The sequence below is a fragment of the Podarcis bocagei genome (assembly GCF_964188305.1).
Source record: "Podarcis bocagei genome assembly, chromosome: 16".
NCBI lineage: Eukaryota > Metazoa > Chordata > Lepidosauria > Squamata > Lacertidae > Podarcis > Podarcis bocagei.
Genome location: NC_138142.1, coordinates 30125696 through 30146758, shown reverse-complemented (window position 1 = coordinate 30146758; position 21063 = coordinate 30125696). Strand labels below are relative to the sequence as shown.

Genomic DNA, 21063 nt, shown 5'->3' with positions numbered 1-21063 from the left:
CAACCTTTAAGCTTTCATCTTTCTCCTTTCCACCCCTGCAAAGCATTCCGGACAAAGTGCGAATCCTGAGCAGCCTGATCGGGATCCTGCTCCTCTTTGTGCTGACGGCCGTCTTGGTCAGGGTGGAGATGCCGGCCCAGAGTTTCTTCTCCATCACCATGGCAAGCGTCTGGTTCATTAACTGTGAGTTCTGCATGGCCTGGCTGGGGCCTGGCTGTCCCTCTCAGAGCAATAACGCCATTGCTGTCTGCTCCCAAGCCCTGCGGCAGATCTGTAACCTCCAGGGTTTGAGTTTGGAGAAGAGGATGACCGAGAGCCAGTCTGGTGTAGTGGCTAGAGAGTCAGTCTAGGGCCAGGGAGACCCAGGTTCAAATCCATGCTTGGCCCCAAACCTTTTGGCCAGCTGCTGTCTGTCGGTCTGAACAGCCTCACAGGGTTGTTGTGAGGGTAAAACAGGGGTGAGGAGAACCATGGATCTGTGGCTCTGAATTTCTGGGATGAAAGGTGAAGCAGAAGTGTAATTTCAATGTAATTTTAAAAGGCTGAGGGAAAGGGCTGTCATGCCGAAGAGGGGAAAAGACTTGCTGGCTCAGACTGGATCTGATGTGCTTAAATTACAGGAAGGCAGATTGAGGATCAGGATGGTAAGAACAGTTTTATAATCATAATTACAATAATAATTTATTACCTACTTATACTCCACCCATCCGACTGAGATGCCCCAGCCACTCTGGGCAGCTTCTAACAGAATATAAAAGAACACAACGAAACATCAGACATTAAAAAGCTTCCCAATACAGGGCTGCCTTCAGATGTCTACAGAAAGTCGTATAATTGTTTATCTCTCTGGCACCTAATGGGAGGCCATTCCACAGTGAGGGTGCCACTACCGAGAAGGCCCTCTGCCTGGTTCCCTGTAACTTCACTTTTTGCAGTGAGGGAACTGCCAGAAGGCCCTCGGAGCTGGACCCCAGTCTGGGCTGAATTATGAGGGTGGAGATACTGTATACCCTATACAGAGCCAAGGAGCTTCAATTTTACCCAGGCTAGTTTTCTACACACGCTCCTCTTTATCCTCCATCCAGACAAGCAAGAGATCAAGGCCAGGCAAAAACACTTGAGGTGTGAATCAGGGCCAGTGAGGGGGTGTGGCTTGGGGAGAGTTCCGAGGGCCAGATAGAGAGACCTGGAGGGCCACGTTTGAAACCCCTCTCCCCGAGACCTAAGGTTCTCCACCCCTGGACTAAACGGCCTACAAGACTCCTTCTAACTCTGTCATTCTAGGACTGCAATCTAAGAAAAGGTATCCGTTGTTGTTGCTGTTGCTGCTGCTGTTCACCCGCCCTTTACCATACAGTCCTAGGACAGGTGACAGCAATTTAAAAATGCCAGTGTCGAAGGCCTATGTCAGAAACTGTCTCCTGAAGATGCTGGACAAGAGAGGGAGAGAGGAAGTTGCACGACTTCCTCTGGCTGTGAGGAATGATCTCCCCTGAGGGATTGTGGTTCTTAGTGCTTGGGGGAAAGGGGAAGGTTGCCCCCCCCAACCACGGTCTTAGTCCCAGTCCTGGGTGTGTGAGCTTATAAGGAAGTAAAATGCCACTAAGCATGTTGGCTGCTGACATTCTTGCCCCAAAAGTCCACCTTCCTTCTCTCCTCTCCTCTCGCCAGCCTTCTGTGCCGTCTTGCAAGGCAGCCTCTTTGGGCAACTGGGATCCTTCCCACAAAGCTACAGCACTCTCTTCCTGAGCGGCCAAGGAATGGCTGGGACCTTCGCAGCCACCGCCATGTTGCTCTCCATGGCCAGTGAGTATCGTGAGGAGGACGAGGAGTCTGTGGTCTGGAGAGCAAGTCCTCTGAGGGCCTGCTGGGAAAGTGCTGGGAAGGGGGGGCGGTTTGCACGGAGAAGAGAAGATCGAGGAGGCCGGGGGGGGGGGAGGAGAACCACCTTCAAATATCTGAAAGGGGTGTCACATGGAAAATGGCGGCAACCTGCTCTCCGTTGCTCCAGAGGGTCAGTTTAGAACCAAACAGTAGAAATCGCAGGGAAGCAGATTTCTGCTGAACATTAAGACAGAGGTGAGGAATGTCCAGCCTGTCTGTGGGCCTTAATATGCCCCTACCTGTGGGGCAGGTAAAGACATGGACGGGTCAGGTTTACAGCTGACCACCAGGGCTTCAGATTGCCCTGCAGGGTGTTTGCAAGCATCAACATTCAGCTGACCATCGGCCCTTTTCAGAGAGCAGCATGAGACACTCTGATGGCTCCTTCAGTTCTGTGCAAGCCCTGATGACCAGCTGAACATTGCTGCTTGCAGTGAGCCCCAGACAGTGCTTTGAAACCCAATAATCAGCTGATTTGTTGGCGCTTCAAAATGTCACACGCTGCACTGGACCAAAAGCAGGTCACCTGGTGTCGTTGTGGCATCAGGTGATTGACAGCTGGGCACCCCCACCTCTCCACCTGTCAAACTTGATCTACAGGGGTGGGGGAGAAAACAGTAACAGGCACCGAGCCGTGCAGTAGGCTGCCTCAGGAAGTGGTGGGGCCCCTTTCAGGAGAGGCATTTTAATAACAGCAACTTCAGATTGCCTGCCTTTGGCTTATGAATGTGGAGCGCCCAGTTGGTCTGAGGCGGAGCTGCTTTGTTGCCCTCCAAAATACCACTTATATTTTATTTATCATTTATTACATTGTATGTCCCACCTTTTACCTTCCAAGGATCTCAAGGGGGCGTAAATGCTTCTCCTCCTCAGCACGCCTCACCCTTCTGAGCCCACTTCCCTGTTCATTCCTTCCAAAAGCACACATGCATTCCTTAGGCCCAGTGTGAAGTCCCCACTCCGCCCCCAACTGCCCCTTTCTCTGTAGGCTTCTCACTTCTTCATCTCTCTTCCCCACCTCTTTCTTCATTCAGGCCTTTGCCTCTTCCAGGAACAAGAAGAAAGGACCTCTGAGGTGCACCAAGTTATAATTCGTTGGTGTTTTGAATACAACCTGCATCGCGGGGGGGAAAGGCAGCAATGCTCTGTGGTTTTCTGTGCACTCTGCTGCGATGTGGCTGTGGCACCCCTTACCCACCCATCCACTCCCCAGCTCAGTCTCATAGCTTGCCCAGCACTCCTGCCTTTAATTCCTCCTTCCTACTAACCCCTCTCCTGTCCCTCACCCCCTCCTATGTGAGAATTCCTTCTTCCTGCATACTGAGTTATCACTTCTCTTTCCAAAACTGCCCCTCACCCTTCTCCATGTTCTGTCTTGAGACATCTTCACCCCAAACATTTGTGAGCGTTCCATGACATGACAAAAGCTCGATTGGTGACTGGTAGAGGTTCAGAGGTGATAAGACAGTGTTTAACTGTGGGCTTGTTTGTTTGCATTTATGCCAAGTTGCATATCAGGGTTGTGGGGAAGGAATGCGAGGCAAGTTCTAGCAACTTACTCCTCACCCCCACAGGCTGTGTCAAAGCCCTGGCCAGAAGGGTAGCCCAGAAAGCGCTCTCCGTAGGCTGCCCATCCTCATCTCATTGTTCTCTGGCTTTTCAGGTGGCGTGGATGCTCAGACCTCTGCTTTGAGCTATTTTGTCACCCCCTGTGTTGGGACCCTGATCTCGATCATCTGCTATATCTTGCTGCCCCACAAGGTGAGACAAAGCCCTCTCTCCCATACCCTGGTTTTGAAAAATAAGAAGGAGCTCTTCCACTGGGTTTGATGAGGGGAGGAAGAGATTTGTAAGCTCTGGCATGGTCTAATCCACTTAGAAAGCCAACTAGGCTAAAGCGATGTGGACAATCATGATCTCTTCCCCCTCCCCCTGCACCATGTACACATCTCCTTATTTTCACCCATTTTGTACAGCGGATAAACTGCTTTCTGGGCACTTACAGACTGACGTGATCTTTGAGTGGGATTCATTCACACATTCTGACAAATTCAGGTTGCACTATTAAAGTCAATTTGGCACTCCTGTGCAACAAACTCACTCTCCACCCCCCTAAAAATCTGACATCTTCTTTTTGCATTGCATTTCATTGCAATGCTGTCTACCCCCCCAACAAATTAGAAATAAATAAATTGCCAGCGTTCTCTAACTCCCTGCAAACTTTATGCAAACAAATCTGGGTTGCCTGGAAGTGAAGTCTATGAACTCGCTGTAACTTTATTCTCCCCCCCCCCCACTGTTGGAGGCAGTATAGCAGGCCTCAGAATACCAGGTGCAGGGAATCACAAATGGGGAGGCAGTGGCGTAGCGTGGGGGGTGCCAGGGGTGCCGGCCGCACCGGGCGCAACATCTGGGGGGGGCGCGCTCGCTGCCTCCGGAGTCGCCGAAGAGCCTCGGGCGCAGGCTGTAGCGGAGCCGCACGTCTCGCGGAACCGACGAGCTGTGCGCGCGTCCGGGCTGAAGGCGCCCGGCAGGCAGCGGCTCTCAGCGCTCGCCGCGGAGGACGAGCCAGGCAGCCCCTCCTCACAGCCCCGCCTCCGCCGGTGCTGCTGCAGGTGCTGGGCTGTTGCATTTTCCTCGCCTCTCTGCCCCCCTCCTCCTCCGGGCAAGCGGCGTCGTTTGGGCGGCAGCGCCAGCGGCAACTCGCAGGTTAGGGGTTAGGGGGGGCGCAAATTACTTGCCTTGCCCCGGGTTAGGGGGCGCAAATTACTTGCGTTGCCCCGGGTGCTGACAACTCACGCTACGCCGCTGTGGGGAGGCCACTGAGAAAACAGGATACTAGACTAGATGGGTCCCCCTTTGGCCTGATCCAGGAGGCTCATATTGTGTTCTCAGCCTTATCAGCTTCCCTTGCAGAGGTGAGGGAAGGGGTGATGGAGGAATCTGATAACAGCCTGCCATTTGCAACCACGGCTCGCTTTTTTCTCTGCAGGATTTTGCTCGCCACCACCTGCACAAGAGAGCCCAGGAAGAGCCAGGCTATGAGCTGGAGACCAAGGCGGGGCTTCTTTCCCCTGGTAAGCAGCCTCCCAAGGAGGGGGTCAGCCAGGCTCCCCCCTTGAGAGTTCATCCCAAATTGTGGAACCAATTCACAAATTTAATAATGGAGCTTGTAGGGCAGGGTGGGGGAACATTTGGCCCTCCAGAGGCTGTTAGGCTCCCAACTCCCAGCAGCCCCAGCCAGCAAGACCAGGGATTAGGGATGATGGGAGCTGTAGTCCAGCAACTCTAGAGCAGGCTTCCTCAACCTCAGCCCTCCAGATGTTTTGAGATTCCAACTCGCATCACCCCTGACCACTGGTCCTTCTAGCCAGGGATCATGGGAGCTGTAGGCCAAAAACATCTGGAGAGCTGAGGTTGAGGAAGCCTGGGTTAGAGAGCTACACGTTGGCCACCCCAAGTGTACAGTTAAGTCTCCCTCTACCTGGCTGGCATCTAGACAGTTTAACTTTTTTGTAAACCGCTTTCAGGGTTTGGTTTTGTTTAATAATCAAGCGGTGTATAAATGTTACGAAGTAAATAAATAAATTGCAAGGTTTTTTTAAAAAAAACTCTCAAAGCTCAAATGATATTATTATTATTATTATTATTATTATTATTATTATTATTATTATTATTATTATTATTCATTAAAGGTACATGGCAACCCAACAACGGAATTCCTGATGTAGTCATAAAAAAACACCCCTCACTCAATACTAAACAAACCCCCAAAATGTAATAATATTGTAATTATTATTCGGAAATGGAAGCAATTACTTCTGGGTTTTCAGTGTTCGGGTTCCAAATCGTCAGGCTTCCGAGACACTCGAAAACTGAGTTCTACTCTGTGTGTGTGTGTGTGTGTGTGTGTGTGTGTGTGTGTGTGTGTATGGCAGAGTAGAAGGCGATTAGAGCCTGTAGGTCACCTGACTCTGCCGCGTGCTGATTGGCTCCTTTTCTGTCCCGCCCCCCAGAGGATGGCCTTGGCCCCGTGCCGGGTGCCACCCAAGGAGGAGAGCCGCTGAGCTTGAGCAATGGGATTGCCATCGCCCTGGAGCAAGAAGACTCAAAATGCCCCCTGGAGATTATGAACGGGAGCAATGGGGCAGGCCTGCCTCCGCCGAAACCGTCAGTCCTAGGTGTGCTCAGGAAGGTAGGGACTGTGGCCGGAGGGGTGAAGTAACGGGAAACGTCAAGACTAGGATGGGTGGGGGAACTGAATGGAATAACTCGCTCACATTGCTCTCTCTTCCTCTTCCTCCCGGTTATAGATTTGGCAGATGGCCCTCTGCATCGTCATGGTCTTCTCCATCACTCTGTCTGTGTTTCCCGCCATCACTGCCAGTGTGGCCAGCACGTCAGAGAACGAAACCTGGAGTGAGTAATGGGGGGATCCATTGGGGGGGGTGGAAGGATGAGGAGGGCCGGTCCCAGCTGGCTAGAGGCGGTTGAGAGCTGGAGCCCCACAGAAAGGCCCACAGCTCAGCAGTAGAGCTGCCTTGCATGTAGAAGGCCCCAGGCTCAGAAGTCCCCAGTAGCACTGCCATGGAGGGCTTGGAGAGACCCTTGTCTGAGGCCCTAGAGAGATACTGCCTTTGAAAACAGACAGCAAGACTCGGCCTTCTCGGTAGTGGCACCCGCCCTGTGGAACGCCCGCCCATCAGATGTCAAGGAAACTAACAAGTGCAGTGGTACCTCGGGTTACATACGCTTAAGGTTGCATACGCTTCAGGTTACAGACTCTGCTAACCCAGAAATAGTGCTTCAGGTTAAGATCTTTGCTTCAGGATGAGAACAGAAATCATGCTCTGGCAGCGTGGCGGCAGCAGGAGGCCCCATTAGCTAAAGTGGTGCTTCAGGTTAAGAACAGTTTCAGGTTAAGAACAGACCTCCGGAACGAATTAAGTACTTAACCTGAGGTACCACTGTATCCGACTTTTAGAAGACATCTGAAGGCAGCCCTGTTTAGGGAAGTTTTTAATGTTTGAAGTTTTATTCTGCTTTTAAGGTTTTTTTGAAAGCTGCCCAGAGTTGCTCCAGCCAGATGGGCAGGGTAGAAATAATAAATAAATAAATAACTTCTTCTTCTTCTTCTTCTTCTTCTTATTATTATTATTATTATTATTATTATTATTATTACTAAGGCAATTGCTTACCATCCTAGAAAGATGGCTGAGGCTCAGGGATGAAGCACTTACTCTGCTTGCAGAAGGGTTCCAACATCTCTAGTTAAAAAAGGATCGTGTCGGAATTTTCTCTGCCTCTGTCCCCAGAGAGCCACTGCCAGCCAAGAGTAGACAATATTGGGCTACGCCAGTGGTTCTCAAAGGGTGTGGCAGGAGAGGCTGGCAAGTGTGGAGGGAAGAATCAAGGACACCTGGGCTTTGTTCACACCCGGCATATGAGAACTTCAGTTTTATTTATATTTAAAGAAGATTTGCGTACCACTTAATTGACAAAAACCCCTCTAAGCGGTTTACTGAAACGGTATAAAACATTTGTAAGGAAAATCCCAATTAAACCAAACTTTTTAAAAGTAGTAGACATAAAACGTAAGTAAAACCAGATTTTTCAAAGCAAATCTAATTACAGGTTAGTGTTGCATTCATCTCCCTCCTATTTCTCTGTCTTTTTCTTATGCCTAGGGAAGTTCTTCACTCCTGTCTGCTGTTTTCTTCTGTTCAACGTCATGGACTGGCTGGGCCGCAGCGCTACCTCCTATTTCCTCTGGGTAAGTGTTGGTTTCTGAAGTGGGATTGGCTTCACGCTGTCCAAAATCAGGGTGACTATTATGACTATCTCTGGATGAACTCCAGAGAGGCAGCAGTGTTAACCTCCCATAACGAAAGCAGATAAGGCATGTGGCACCTACAAGACTTTGATTTCAAGGAAAGCTTTTGTGGGCTTGGGCCACTAAGCTCAGGAATCCTTATCTCACACTTGGCAGATTGTTATAGCAGGTGGAGACCACATGTGGCCCACCAGGTCTCTTCTCTGCCTGGTCCTTGGGACTCTCCCAAGGGTTTTTGCTTGCACAGGATGCATCCTTGAACTCTTGCAATGACTCTTCCTAGCCCGGGTGGAGGATGGAGTTGAGCATGCATAGAAACTAGCCTAGTGTACAAAGGTAAAAATTATGTTTGTTGCTTCTCCCTCTTTTGCATTTGGCCCTGCCTGCGACTGGCATGTGGCCCTCAAAAGGTTGCCCAGAAGGGAATATGCTGCCCTTGCCTTGAAAAAAGTTCCTCGCTCATTACATAGGAGTATGCTTGAATCCTAAGATCTTCTACTCTTTTTGAGGCCAGGCAGGTTTTATTTACCATATTTTGCCGTGTATAAGACTATATTTTTTCCTAATTTTTTAAAGTTTAAAATAAGGGGTTGTCTTATACATGGATAGTGCATAGTGCATTTTCTTAATTTTGAGCCCCCCAAAATAGGGGGCGTCTTATTCACGGGGGCACGTTATACAGTGGTACCTCTAGTTGCGAATGGGATCCGTTCCAGAGGCCCATTCGCAACATGAAAAGAGCGCAACCTGCAGCAGCGCATCTCTGCACACATGGGTTGCGATTTGCCGCTTCTGCACATGCGTGTGACGTCATTTTGCACTTCTGCGCATGCGCGAGCGGTGAAACCCAGAAGTAACCCTTTCCGGTACTTCCGGGTCACCACGGGACGTAACCTGAAAGAATGTAATATGAAGCAGACGTAACATGAGGTATGACTGTACACGGAAAAATACAGTACTTAGACATCTTTTAATAATAATAATAATAATAATAATAATAATAATAATAATAATAATACAAATAAATAAATAAATAAATAAATATTATTTGTACCCCGCCCATCTGGCAGGGTTTCCCCAGCCACTCTGGGCAGCTTCCACAAAGACCAAAAATACACTAAGATGCCACACATTAAAAACTTCCCTGAACAGGGCTGCCTTAAGATGTCTTCTTAATGTCAGGTAGTTGTTTATCTCTTTGACATCTGATGGGAGGGCGTTCCACAGGGCGAGCGCCACTACCGAGAAGGCCCTCTGCCTGGTTCCCTGTAGCTTTGCTTCTCGCAATGAGGGAACCGCCAGAAGGCCCTCGGCACTGGACCTCAGCGTCCGGGCAGAACGATGGGGGTGGAGACGCTCCTTCAGGTATACTGGGCTGAGGCCGTTTAGGGCTTTAAAGGTCAACACCAACACTTTGAATTGTGCTCGGAAACGTACTGGGAGCCAAAAAGATCAAGACGTTCTTATGAAGTTAAAATAACGATGCAGAAAGAATTATGAAATAGAATAAATAAAAAGAAAGAGAAAGAAAGAAAACTCTAGTAGGTTTGTGAGTATGGAGGTCCACAGCCATCACGTCATAAAACGAGACCTTTGGACGTTTATTAGGAAATAGGGTAATGAAGCTGAGAACGCTGCTTTTTGCTCTCCGCAGCCAGAGAAGCACCTGCGCCTGCTCCCTGCGGTGGTGGGGCTCCGGCTGCTGCTCGTCCCACTCCTACTTCTGTGCAATGTCCCCCAGCGGGAATACCTGCCCATGCTCTTCCGCCAGGATGCCTGGTTCGTCCTCTTCATGGTCGTCTTCTCCCTCTCCAATGGCTACTTCGTCTCCCTCACCATGTGCCTGGCGCCAAAGTGAGTGTGCTCTGAGCGACGTCGCCCCTCCTGAAACATGCAGAAGCAGCATTATGAACAGGGGGGTGTCTGCAAGAGTGGATCGCTTGTTCTCTTTACAGTGGTACCTCGGGTTACAGATGCTTCAGGTTACAGACTCTGCTAACCCAGAAATAGTACCTCAGGTTAAGAACTTTGCTTCAGGATAAGAACAGAAATAGTGCTCCAGCAGTGCAGCAGCAGCAGGAGGCCCCATTAGCTAAAGTGGTGCTTCAGGTTAAGAACAGTTTCAGGTTAAGAACAGACCTCTGGAACGAATTAAGTTCTTAACCCAAGGTACCACTGTATTTAATTCGCGCTGGGGCATTGGCACCTTGTTGGCAGCCCCTGGTCTGCACTAACCAGCAGTGGCTCTCCAGGGTTTAAGGCAAGGGATGTCTTGCCAAGCCCTACCTGGCAAAGCCGGGGATGTTGAACCAGGGACTTTCTCCATGCAAGGCTCCCTGAGCCACCACCATTCTCGAAAAACGGGTAAAAATGCCATCTCCCTGAATTCCAGGTGTGAACAGCAGGCCCTCAAATTATTCTGATTTTTGTTGTGCTCTTAGGCCACACCACACACTTAAAGCACTCTCTTATACCACTTTAATAGCCAATGAGTCCTGGGAAATATAGTTTATACAGGGTGCAAGGGGTTGGACTAGATGACCCTCGGGGGTCCCTTCCAACTCTGATTCTATGTAGCAGTGACCCACACATTTTGGCACCCTCTGAACGGCAGAAGCATCCCAACATGCCCTGTGAGTGTTCTGCGTAGGACATAAAGCTTAAGACACTTTTGTGATCTTCTTTGAGAACAAAGTAATTGAAATTGAGTTTTAAAAAGTTGTATTTAAAGGCTGTTCATAATTAGAGCCCATAAACTGTAGCTTCCATGTGCATAAATCCAGCCCTGGTTTCCTCTCTGGGTTGGGCAAAGAGGAAGGGCCTTTCCCACGGGTGTAGCCAGGATTTATGTTCTAGGGGGACAGGATTTATGTTCTAGGGGGACAGGATTTATGTTATAGGGGGACAGGATTTATGTTATAGGGGGACAGAACCAAGTTATCTGAGATGCAGTTGGTCAGTTAGTTATTTTTATTTATTTACTTGATTTGGGGAGCAAATACCCCCCTGCACCCCTTGGCTACGCCCTTGGCCTTTTCTGCCAGATTATAAAGTGTCTTCTCTGTTTCCGCCCCCAGGCAGGTGCAACCACATGAGAGCGAATTGGCGGGAGCCATCATGACGTTTTTCCTGGCGTTGGGTCTCTCTTGTGGAGCTGGGCTGTCCTTCATCCTCAAGGCCTTGCTCTGATGTCCAGGACTTGCTGGACCTCAGCAACAGCAAAGCATCTGCCTTGAAGACTTGAGGAGCGGCTCGTTGCCCTTCTCTCCCTCCCAGGTGTGCCCTCTGTGTAGCAGCTAATATCCTTCTGGGTAGCAAAATGGGCTTCTGGCACCATCTTCCAACAAAGGCAACTGCTCTTTTTGGTTTTTCTTTCCTGTATATGCAGAAGTTCACGTTCACTCAGCTACCCTTTTAAATCCCCAGGAGCCTGAATGTATTTTTTTTAAAAGACGCTTGGACTTTTCTGAAAGATTCCTGGATTTTTACCAAGCCAAGGGAAGGCTGCGGTACGGAGGGGCCATTTGCAAGCCCCCTTCGTACGCCCCTGGAGGTGGAGGAGCCGCTCTGCCTCTCCCACTTGTGCCTGGCTGAGGACGCACAACAAAGGGGGATTTTGCAATATCCTCACACGTACTCTTGCTCTCCCTTTGCTTTCAACTTGAGGAAGTATTGTTGCATAACACACGTTTGCTCTACAGAACATCCTCCTAGAGGGTGATGGTAGGTAAGGAAGGGAGAAGTCTGTATCCAGTCCGTTAATAGAGTTGGGTTTGTTGCTTCCATCTCAAATTAGCCACATAGGGCAAGCTCTCTGCTCTCCCCCCCACCCCACCCACTGGCCGGTTTATGGTTTGGTTTTTTCAGCTTGCATTGTTTCAAACCTGTCTGCTAAAACTTGTTCTCGTCCGATAAAGAGGTCCACGAGATGTCAGATACTGCTTTCCAGAGGGGTCCATCCTCCAGCCTCCCCAACCAGGTGTTCCCCATATGTTTTGGGACAAACAGCCCCAACCATCACTTCCTGTAGCCCAAACCATCTGGAAGACTGGTGGTGGAGGCTCTGCAAAAAGAGGCATAGGAGTGGTGAGAAATAATATCATGTGTAGCCTCTTTAAACTAGTCAGATTTGGCATTTGACCAAGCTTCTCTTCAGGCCAAAGGAGCCTCGTTTAGGCTGGCAGGGCTATTCAAAGTAGGGCTAGGCCTCCGCTGTTAAGCCTGAAGCAGCTGCTTTCCTAAGCTAGCCTGTTTCCCTCCGGTATGTAATGGAGGAGACTGCCAGTGTTTTGTTTTGGGGTTTTTCGGGGTTTTTAACGTATTTAGTGTTGAGGTAAGATCCAGAGATGCTGGGGACTGAACCTGGGACCTCTCGCATGTAAGGTAGGTGCTCTTTCACCAAGTGACAAGTGTTGGCCACCGACTTGGACAACTTTAAAAGGGAATTAGACAAATTCATAGAGGAGTATAACTTATAAGGTGATCAATAGCTACTAGTCATGTTCATGATAGGATACCTCCAGGATTTCGGCCAGCATCTCTTCTGGCTGATCCTCACCTGCTCACACCTGAGCCGCTCTGTTTCCATCTTCCACCATTACAGCTGAACATGCGTTTAGTTTCTTCTTGCAGAGCTTGCTCAGGACTTCTGCACAGTGAACTAGATGGGGCCCTTTGGTCCAAAAATTCATTGAAGACCTTCCAGAAATTTGAACATAAGAAGAGAACTCTATAGCTGGAAGCTGGATCAGGCCAGTGGCCTGTCTAATCCAGGATCTTGGACTCACAGTGGCCAACCAGATGTCCCAATCGGAAGTCAGGCCTCTTTGTACAGAATCTCTTTACAATGAGCCACCCTAATATACAATCCCAACCTTTAACTCACAGAGGCATTTAACGTGTGCCATTTTACAGAACACATACACCGTCTTCAGTTGCAGCATGGATGCAGCTGTGGAAGCCATGTCCTATTTTGCAGCAGACTGGAAGCTTGAACTATTATTTTTTTATGGGGAAGGGCTAGCAGAATTCTCAGGTGTCCTGGTTTTAAAACTGAAAGGGGCAGCTCTGTATGGGAAGAGCTGGACTTCCCCTCTTCATGGAGCATGGTCTAGAAAACTGTGGTTCTGTCCCACAAACCCTGCTCAACCTCCTCGGCTCTCCAGTAGGGCCCCCCTCCCAGGCCACCTTCTTCTGGCCATGTGACGCTTGAGAGAGGCTTGCTTTGTGTATGACATGCTCAGAGTGATGAGATTAAAAAGGAAGTACATCTGGAGAAAAGGAGATAACGATGAACCATGGCCCATCAGAATTTTGAGGTTTCAAAGTACTGAAATTTGAGTGGGGGGTTTATTTCATTTTTAAAGGGAAAGAAATGCAAGTATAAACCTCCTGCACTTGCTCAGCAGTTGCAAATGCTTCTCTGAAAGGAATAAGGGGACGGGTTGCAGGGAGTAGTAGAGAAGTGAGGAAACCGTGATCTTCCTGATGTAGTTAGACTTGAACCCCCATCAGCCTCAGCAAACGTTAGTCTGGGAGGATGGGATCCAGAAACATCTGGGGGGGGCACAGATTCCCTGCTCCTGGACTAATACGTTAAATTATCATTTGCCTACTGGTATGGCTGGGAAATGGTGTAATTTGGCCAAAGGGGGGGGGTGAAAATCTGCCAAAGGTTCTACAAACATCTAAGAACAGGGAAGCAGCGGCATGTGGCAGAGGGCCTCCCATCTGAATGTACCTGATCCAATAGCTCCCATGGAATATCCTCAGCTATTAAACACAGTCTAAGGGCTCTAGGTGTCCTTTTTATTGTGCACATATGATTGGTGCTTATGACAGTATCAGGGCAGTTATGTGCAATCCCGCTTTCAGGGCGCCTGCAAAAGTTTCAGAATGGACATACAGATTCATTTCTCATCAGCACATGTCCCATAGCTTCTTGATGAAATCCTGTAACTTTTCATACTACAGATGTTCCAGGATGTTTACCACACCACTTTTGCTGCGCTATATAGCACAAGAGTTCCCTTCCCGACATCAGTCAAGGAGTAACATTGTGGAAGCGTAGCAGAACACCCAATAAAGTGAAATGATGGGGGGACAGTCCAGAATACAGTGGTGCCTCGCAAGACGAAATTAATCCGTTCCGCGAGTCTCTTCGTCTTGCGGTTTTTTCGTCTTGCAAAGCACGGCTATTAGCGGCTTAGCGGCTATTAACGGCTTAGCGGCTTTAAGAAAAAGGAAACAAACTCGCAAGAACTCGCAAGACGTTTTGTCTTGCGAAGCAAGCCCATAGGGAAATTCGTCTTGCGGAACGACTCAAAAAACGTGAAACCCTTTCGTCTAGCGAGTTTTTCGTCTTGCGGGGCACCACTGTAAATCCACCATGAATGCACAAATATTGCGTCAGTGATATGTTGCTGAATATATCTGCAAAAAGTACAGTCTTGGGGCTACCCCACGGCTAGGGCCAGATATTGCCTTATAGGATTGTGGAATTGTAGAGCTGGAAGGGACCTAAAATGTCATCTAATCCAACCCCCTGCACTGCAGGAAAAGGCAAGACACAACGATGGTTTATTCACTGTGATCCGATTGCAATATTCATTATGGTACATTTGAATGGTTTCAGTCTTGTTGCCTACTTAAGCAATATATATTTAAGTGTGTTTCATTGTAAACAGAGACTTGCTCTCAATACTTACTGGCATTATAACTAACTTTATTAAGGATCAAAGGGCAATGGGAAAATTGTGTTTATTTTTAACGACTCAATTTATTTTAAGGTTTGTGCGAAGGACATTTTGTCAGATCCTGTGTGTGATTGTTTTAAATGAATTCAGAGCTCAAACATTTTTATTTTTTAAAGAATATTTTTGCTGCATGTACAAGGTTGAACTATTGTCATTACCCTGGAGGGATTCTGGTTTGTTTATCATTCCCCAACCCCCAATAAAGCTTTTTTTTTAATAAAAAAAATTATTGCCTGGAATCCTGAACAGCATCCCACTACACTGCAACATTTTGTTCCAGGTCCCACTTATCTTTTGGAAACTATTGTAGTGGTCACCACATCTTCTTGTGGCAATGAGTCCCCCGTGCAATGTGCAAATGACAGAAATAAAAATATAACAATGACACAAATAATTGTCTCCAGGGCAAAAATCCTAGCAGATCCTAGCCTAGAGCATATGAGGGATAACCTGTAGCTGTCCAGATATTGATGGACTACCATTCCCATAATCCCTCACTGATGGGATATGGGCGTCCAGCAACAATTACTGTATTTTTGAGTAATTTCACAAATAGAAGCAAGTCAAGAAACAAAAATGGGGGGGGGGATGAAACTAATAAAGCATTTTTATGACCACCCCACAAACCAAATCCTTGATATACCGGTACTTGTCTTTCTGAATAATACTTTGGTCATTTTTCTAACTCAGTTACCCTTTTGATTCAATTTACAAGAGAAGATCACAGTTCCTTGTACTCTAAACTAATTGAGAATGGTTATTAAATTGTGTGATGCATTTTGAAGGGCCTTAGTTCTTGTGAAGCACCTGAGAAGGAACTGCCCTTTGCACACATCTTTGACAGAGCTAGGGTGCCAATCCCACTTTTATCTGGGAGTAAGACCCATTGAATTCAGCAGGGATTATTATTTCTGAATAGACAATCTATGAGATTTTCAGTAGGAGTAAAATATTTACCTGGAGGGGTTCACTTTTGAATGCCCCCCCCACAAACCCGTTTCCAACTCCACGAGGAATCCCCATGAATTCATGAAGTTACACTTTGTTGGGTGTTCCCACCTGTTAAGTGAAAGTTGCCCTTTATGTGGGTGTCTCTTCCCTAGACTTTTTCAAAGAGAGGAATTTCCGGTTACAGGCCTGGGGGGAAACCACCTTGCAGAGTGTGGGCTTGATAAACAGAATTGATCCACTTTTTCCTTTAAACTCAAAAGGGGAGAGGGTCGATGCCGACGAGGGTGGGATTCGAACCCACGCGTGCAGAGCACAATGGATTAGCAGTCCATCGCCTTAACCACTCGGCCACCTCGTCACACGGAGCAAGTGTGCCTCTTCCCACTAGATCCCTTAGTCCGCTTCCGGACAATCTGTTTGCTCTTTTCCCAACTCTTCCCCGTGGCATTGCACTTTCTCCATGCATCCCCACACATTTCCTTTTAAGCAAAACAATACTAATAATAAATGGCAGATGATGATGATGACGACGATGATGATGATGATGATAATAATAATAATAATAATAATAATAATAATAATAATAATAATAATAATAATAGAAAAACACGCACGCACGTCTTAGTGCGGTGTGTGCGAGGAAAGGGGCGATGCATCTGCCCTGCTTTGCAAAACAAGGGAGAGAGCAGTGCAAAGGAGGGAGGGGAGTCGCACCTTCCCGGGGCATGCGCGTGTTTTTGCAATGCATCCTCCAAGGAAGCAGAGGGCGCCGAGGAGAGCTCGCCCCTCCCGCCCCCAGACGTGAAACTGTTTGCAAGAGCCGCCAGGCACCCGCCTGGGAAGCAGCCTGAGCAGCTGCGGGGAAGGATGCAAGGTGTGGGGCCTGGCTTCTCGGTGCGCTCCCTCCAGGCTGGCCTCCGGTGAGGTCGGGCGAGGAGGAGGGGCAGGCGAGCGGGCCCGTCGCTGAGGCTGCCGCCCATGCACTGCTCCTGCTTCCAGGCGCTGGTGGCGGCGCTGGCGCTGGTGGCCGGCTTGCAGCTCCTCTACTTGGCGCTGCTGTCGGGGCTGCACGGCCAGGAGCAGCGCTCCCGCTATGCCGAGCTCTTCCAGGGCCGACGGGCGCCGACGGCCCGCGACGCCCACAAGGAGCGCCTCAAGCAGGTGTTGGCCAGCGGCGGCGCCCTGGACGCCAGCGGCCAGTACCGCGTGTATCGGGACATGGTGCGCGGATCCTGGGAGGGCGAGCGCAGCCCCGACGTGGTGCTGGTCACGCACACCAGCCTGGGCAACCTGCACCACGCGCAGCGCCTGGCCGAGCGCTGGCGGGGGCCCATGTCGGTGGCCCTCTTCGCGCCGGGCGCCGCCGAGGTGCGCTTGGCCACGGCGCTGGTGTATGCGCTGGCCGCCCTGTGCGCGCCCGTCCGCCAGCTGGTGCGCCTCCACCTGGTGTGTCACGCCGACCAAGCGGCCTCTTTCCCGGAGCTGCCGGACCGCGGCGAGTTCGCCCGCCTGCAGGCCTGCGGGGATGTGTTCGCCAAGCTGGCGCGGGTAGCCGCAGGCCGGCGCAATTACGCGCTGGACGCCGCCAACGCCTCGTACCCGAACAACCTGCTGCGCAACGTGGCTCGGGGAGCCGTCGGCGGGCACTGGATGTTGGCGGTGGACATGGACATGGTGCCCAGCGAGGGGCTGCGGGAGGACTTCTTGGCTTTGCCCGGAACTGCTGCCGAGGAAACGCCGGGGGTCTTCGTTGTGCCGGCTTTCGAGATCCGCCACACCCGCCGGATCCCGGGCACCAAGACGGAGCTGCTGCAGCTGTACCAAGTGGGCGAGATCCGGCCGTTCTATGAGGAGCTGTGCCCGCGGTGCCAGGCGCCCACCAACTACTCCCACTGGCTGAATCTCCCCATCGGAGGCCCTCTGCGCGTGGCCTACGAGGTGGAGTGGCGGGACCCCTGGGAGCCCTTCTACATCGGGGCTAGTTCTGTGCCCCCCTACGATGAGCGCTTCAAGCAGTACGGCTTCAACCGAATCAGCCAGGTAGCTGCCCTGGCTGGGGGGGGCATGACTTGGGGCAGCATTGAAGGCACGTGGCTTCCCTGCAAATAATATTGGGAACTGTAGCTTACCCCTTAACCATTCTCAGCACCCTTAACAAACCACAGTTCCCAGGATTATTTGGGGGAAGCCATGTGTTTAGTGTTCTTTGGTGGTATAGTGCATATGTAGCCTTTGTTGGTGGAGAGGCCAAACCAGGTAGTGGGAAAACTGCATTTGAGCCAAGAGGTGGGGAGTCTTATATCAGGGTAGGGAATTTTTTTCAACTCAAGGACCACATTTGCTTCTGGTCAGCCATCTGGGGGCCATATGTCAGCAGTGGGTGGAACCAGAGAGAAAAGCAGGTGAAGCAACAGGTGTATATTTTACCTTTGTGTGGTAGACTAGTTTTTACAGCCACATCCCTCTCTCTCCTCCATCCAGGTGGGCAAGAATCTTGCCTTCAAGAACACATTCCAGCAGAAACACTCAACAAGGAGGGGGTGGAGCAAGGATGGTGTGGGGGGGGTGGCCTGTTGAGAGCAGGGCAGGGGTTGGCCAAGGAGGAGGTAGAGCCTGGGCAGAGGACCAGATAGGGAGGCTTGACTCCCAGACCTGAGATTTCCCGTTCTTGCCTTACATCTTACCTGTGCCCATTGGGCTAAAACACCTACTCAGCATTACCACTGGTCATGCTTGTTGGTGCGTTGTGGGGACAGAGTCTCTATCCTTGGAAAGTGTCCCACACCAACATCATATATGACCATCAGGTGTAGGTCAGGTGGGCATAGCTTGCCCAGAATGGCTTTACAGATCAAATGAGGGGCTTCTGTCACTATAAATAACCCAGAGGTATTTTGAGGTGCAGTTATTCTTGCATGTTGTAGGTTTTTGGTGGTGGGCTGCTGTCCTTACACTGTCCTTTTCCGCCAGGCCTGCGAGCTCCACGTGGCTGGGTACCGTTTCTCTGTGCTGAGCAATGCCTTCCTAGTCCACAAGGGCTTCAAGGTGGCAAGTGAGTTCCACGCACAAAAGGATGCTGAGAATCAACGCAACAAGCTGCTCTTCCGGCAGTTCAAGCAGGAGCTCAAGACCAGATACCCCAGTTCACCACGACGGTGCTGACCTCACGTCTACCTTTGTGGAAACAGAGCAGAGCCTCTTAGCTGGACGGCGATGGGAGCATAGTGTTGCACACTGTCTCAACAGAAATGTCTGACTCAGGATAAGGACCACTCCTGTGCCAACTGGAGGAGGAGAAATGGCTTAGTGACTCGGTGACCTGCTCGCTCCAAATGTGTTTGTTGCTGCTAGAAGTATTTGTGCTTCATTTGGGGGGAATTTGTGTATGCACATACATACACATACTGAGACCCCTTCAGGTAGGAGAATACCCCCATTGAGTGCTCTGTGTGTGTGTGTAGTTTAAAAATAATAATATGGGGGTTTGCCTCAATCTCACAGACATCTCAAGGGTTGATTCAGAAGGTCAAGCTTGTTGAAGGTGAATTGCCAATCCCAGCCAAAAAACTAGGAAGTCTTATTGGCTCACCTCCCAGTTAGTTCACTTCTGGGGTGAGCAGTGATGGGGAACCTGATAAGGATGGGGAACCCGAGGCTCTCCAGGTGTTATTGGACTCCAGCTGCCTTCAGGGAACATGGCCAGTAGTCCGAGATGGTAGGAGTTGTAGTCCAACCATCGTTGGTGTAAACACTAGCAGGTTGCCTTTGATGGGTGTTCATAATTTTACACAGAGAAACACAGTGACCTGCGGGATTATCCAAAATAGTAGAGCTAGCTCACTCTGCCATTTTTTAATTCCTGTAGATGGTGGGTTGTTTTCTTAGTAAACAAATTCTAAGATAATAACTTTGGGATAACAACCATTGAATCTGGATTCTGTGGGCAATCCTGCAGTCCTATTCTTTTCACTTGTTCCCAGTGCTTACAGACATGTGATTCTCCCCACCAGTCTATTTCTCACTGACTGGCATTTTCTGTAAAAGACCTGTGGAATCAGGGCTGAGGTTTATTTCTAAGCTATGGGAATTGAGATATGGTGATTTGGAGCAGAGAAACAGAACCGTGAGCCAAGATTATAGGGCCCTGCACCAAACGTTGCTTCTCAGATTGGTGACCCCCATTTCCTTTTCTGTATAGTGGGAATAAATATACTGACGTCTGTCCTGGGGACAGGGCGGAGGAGCTTAACTTATTGCTGTCCTGAACAATCACAATCTGTAAATGAATTAAACTGAACCAGTTTGATTTAAAACGCTTTAGCTCTATCAACTTTGTGACAAGCATTCCGACAGAATGTATTTCTGGAAATTGATTGGGGAGGATGGAGATGTGGGGAGAAACACATTTTAGTGAAAGATTGTCCTCAAATGTGGATCAGGGCATTTTGGAGTTTGGAATGAGAAATCCAAAGAGTACTGCCCCCACCTCTCCACTGAAGATCCACAACTCACTGCAAAGTCCTCTCCAGCCTCACTGAAATGAACATTAATTACTGAGCACCCATATCAGAGAGCCTCACTTTTAAGCTTGAAGCCTGGCATCATTTGTTTTATAAATTTAGCACAGGGTATGCATGCACTACACAACCAAATGCTATGACTGGATGTCACTCAAACATCGCAGGTGCTCTGGTACTAGCAAACAACCATCACATGCCTTCCAATATTTGTTAAATAGCACTTTTCTCACTTTTATCTGGAGCAATTAATAGTAATAATTTGTCTAAATAACTATCAAATAACAGAAGGTATTTAAGTTCAAGTGCTTTGGTACCAAGCTGAATCCCACCATAATAAGATTTGGATGATCCATCCCCAATTTGGGCTACATAAATATTTTTTTAAAGCATTGTAAGGAATCGAGGAAGATACCGGTACATTCATTCAAGGCCACATTGTAACACCTCTTTTTTATTTCTTTTCTGACTTGCTTTGCGGTTAGCTACACAAAAAAATGGACCTCTTTTCAGTGGAGACAGTGAATAATTAGAAATCTGCATGCCCCCAAATCTTGCTGTGACAGCCCTATAGCCCTGACTGCATTATGGCATATGTACAGAGATGCTTGGTGTCATCAGTGCTGTCATTATTATGCTTGGTTATAATCTATCTATAATCAGAATGTGTTGCTTAGGTTTACAGCCTACTGTATTGGGTGTACTTTGTTAGGGGGGGTTAATGGCAGTAAGCAACAGGACATGGTGTGATGTCATTGATTTGCTGTGCTGTCATAGTGTTTATAACTTTATTTTTTTAAAAACAAAACCCCCCAAACACCCAATGGTTTTCAGCCAGTAAGTTTGACAAGAAGGTAACAATCCAGTATGGTGTAATGGTTAAAATGGCACACTAGAATTAGGCAAATTGGGTTTGAAAATCTGCTCATCCCCAAAGTTCCCAGGGTGATAGATGAACCTAATCTACTTCACAGGGTTTTTTGTGATGTGCAGGATGACAAAAAAACCCCAAACAACCAGATATGCCTTCAGCTCCTTGGTCAAAGCGTGGGGTACAAATTCCAATATTTTCTTCTTCTTTTTAAACATCAGAGGGTGTGGGGGTGGGCAGTAGGAAGATAAT

General features: G+C 49.0%; 2 protein-coding genes across 5 annotated transcripts in view; both read left to right on the top strand.

The window, feature by feature from the left end:
* SLC29A2 (solute carrier family 29 member 2) overlaps positions 1-14972 on the top strand; it is a 28807-nt gene extending 13835 nt beyond the window's left edge. For all 4 annotated transcript variants that reach the window (XM_081174161.1, XM_081174158.1, XM_081174160.1 and 1 more), the window contains 9 exons: positions 44-183; positions 1672-1806; positions 3548-3645; positions 4877-4961; positions 5901-6079; positions 6198-6303; positions 7572-7657; positions 9372-9571; positions 10795-14972. In XM_081174161.1, the coding sequence (XP_081030287.1) occupies positions 44-183; positions 1672-1806; positions 3548-3645; positions 4877-4961; positions 5901-6079; positions 6198-6303; positions 7572-7657; positions 9372-9571; positions 10795-10906 (1141 nt within the window). In that variant the 3' untranslated portion in view covers positions 10907-14972. The remainder of the gene's footprint in view (positions 1-43; positions 184-1671; positions 1807-3547; positions 3646-4876; positions 4962-5900; positions 6080-6197; positions 6304-7571; positions 7658-9371; positions 9572-10794) is intronic.
* Positions 14973-16260: 1288 nt separating this feature from the next.
* B4GAT1 (beta-1,4-glucuronyltransferase 1) lies at positions 16261-19736 on the top strand. Its single transcript, XM_081174192.1, has 2 exons — positions 16261-17463; positions 18394-19736. The coding sequence occupies exons 1-2, from the start codon at positions 16402-16404 to the stop codon at positions 18583-18585; spliced, it is 1254 nt and encodes a 417-aa protein (XP_081030318.1). The 5' UTR covers positions 16261-16401; the 3' UTR covers positions 18586-19736.
* Positions 19737-21063: the final 1327 nt, after the last annotated feature.

Bases quoted from the DNA above. Each gene is read 5' to 3' on its own strand.
- B4GAT1 (XM_081174192.1), top strand. From the start codon at position 16,402: ATGCACTGCTCCTGCTTCCAGGCGCTGGTGGCGGCGCTGGCGCTGGTG. The intron at 17,464-18,393 runs GTAGCTGCCCTG...CTTTTCCGCCAG, and splicing joins GCTTCAACCGAATCAGCCAG to GCCTGCGAGCTCCACGTGGC.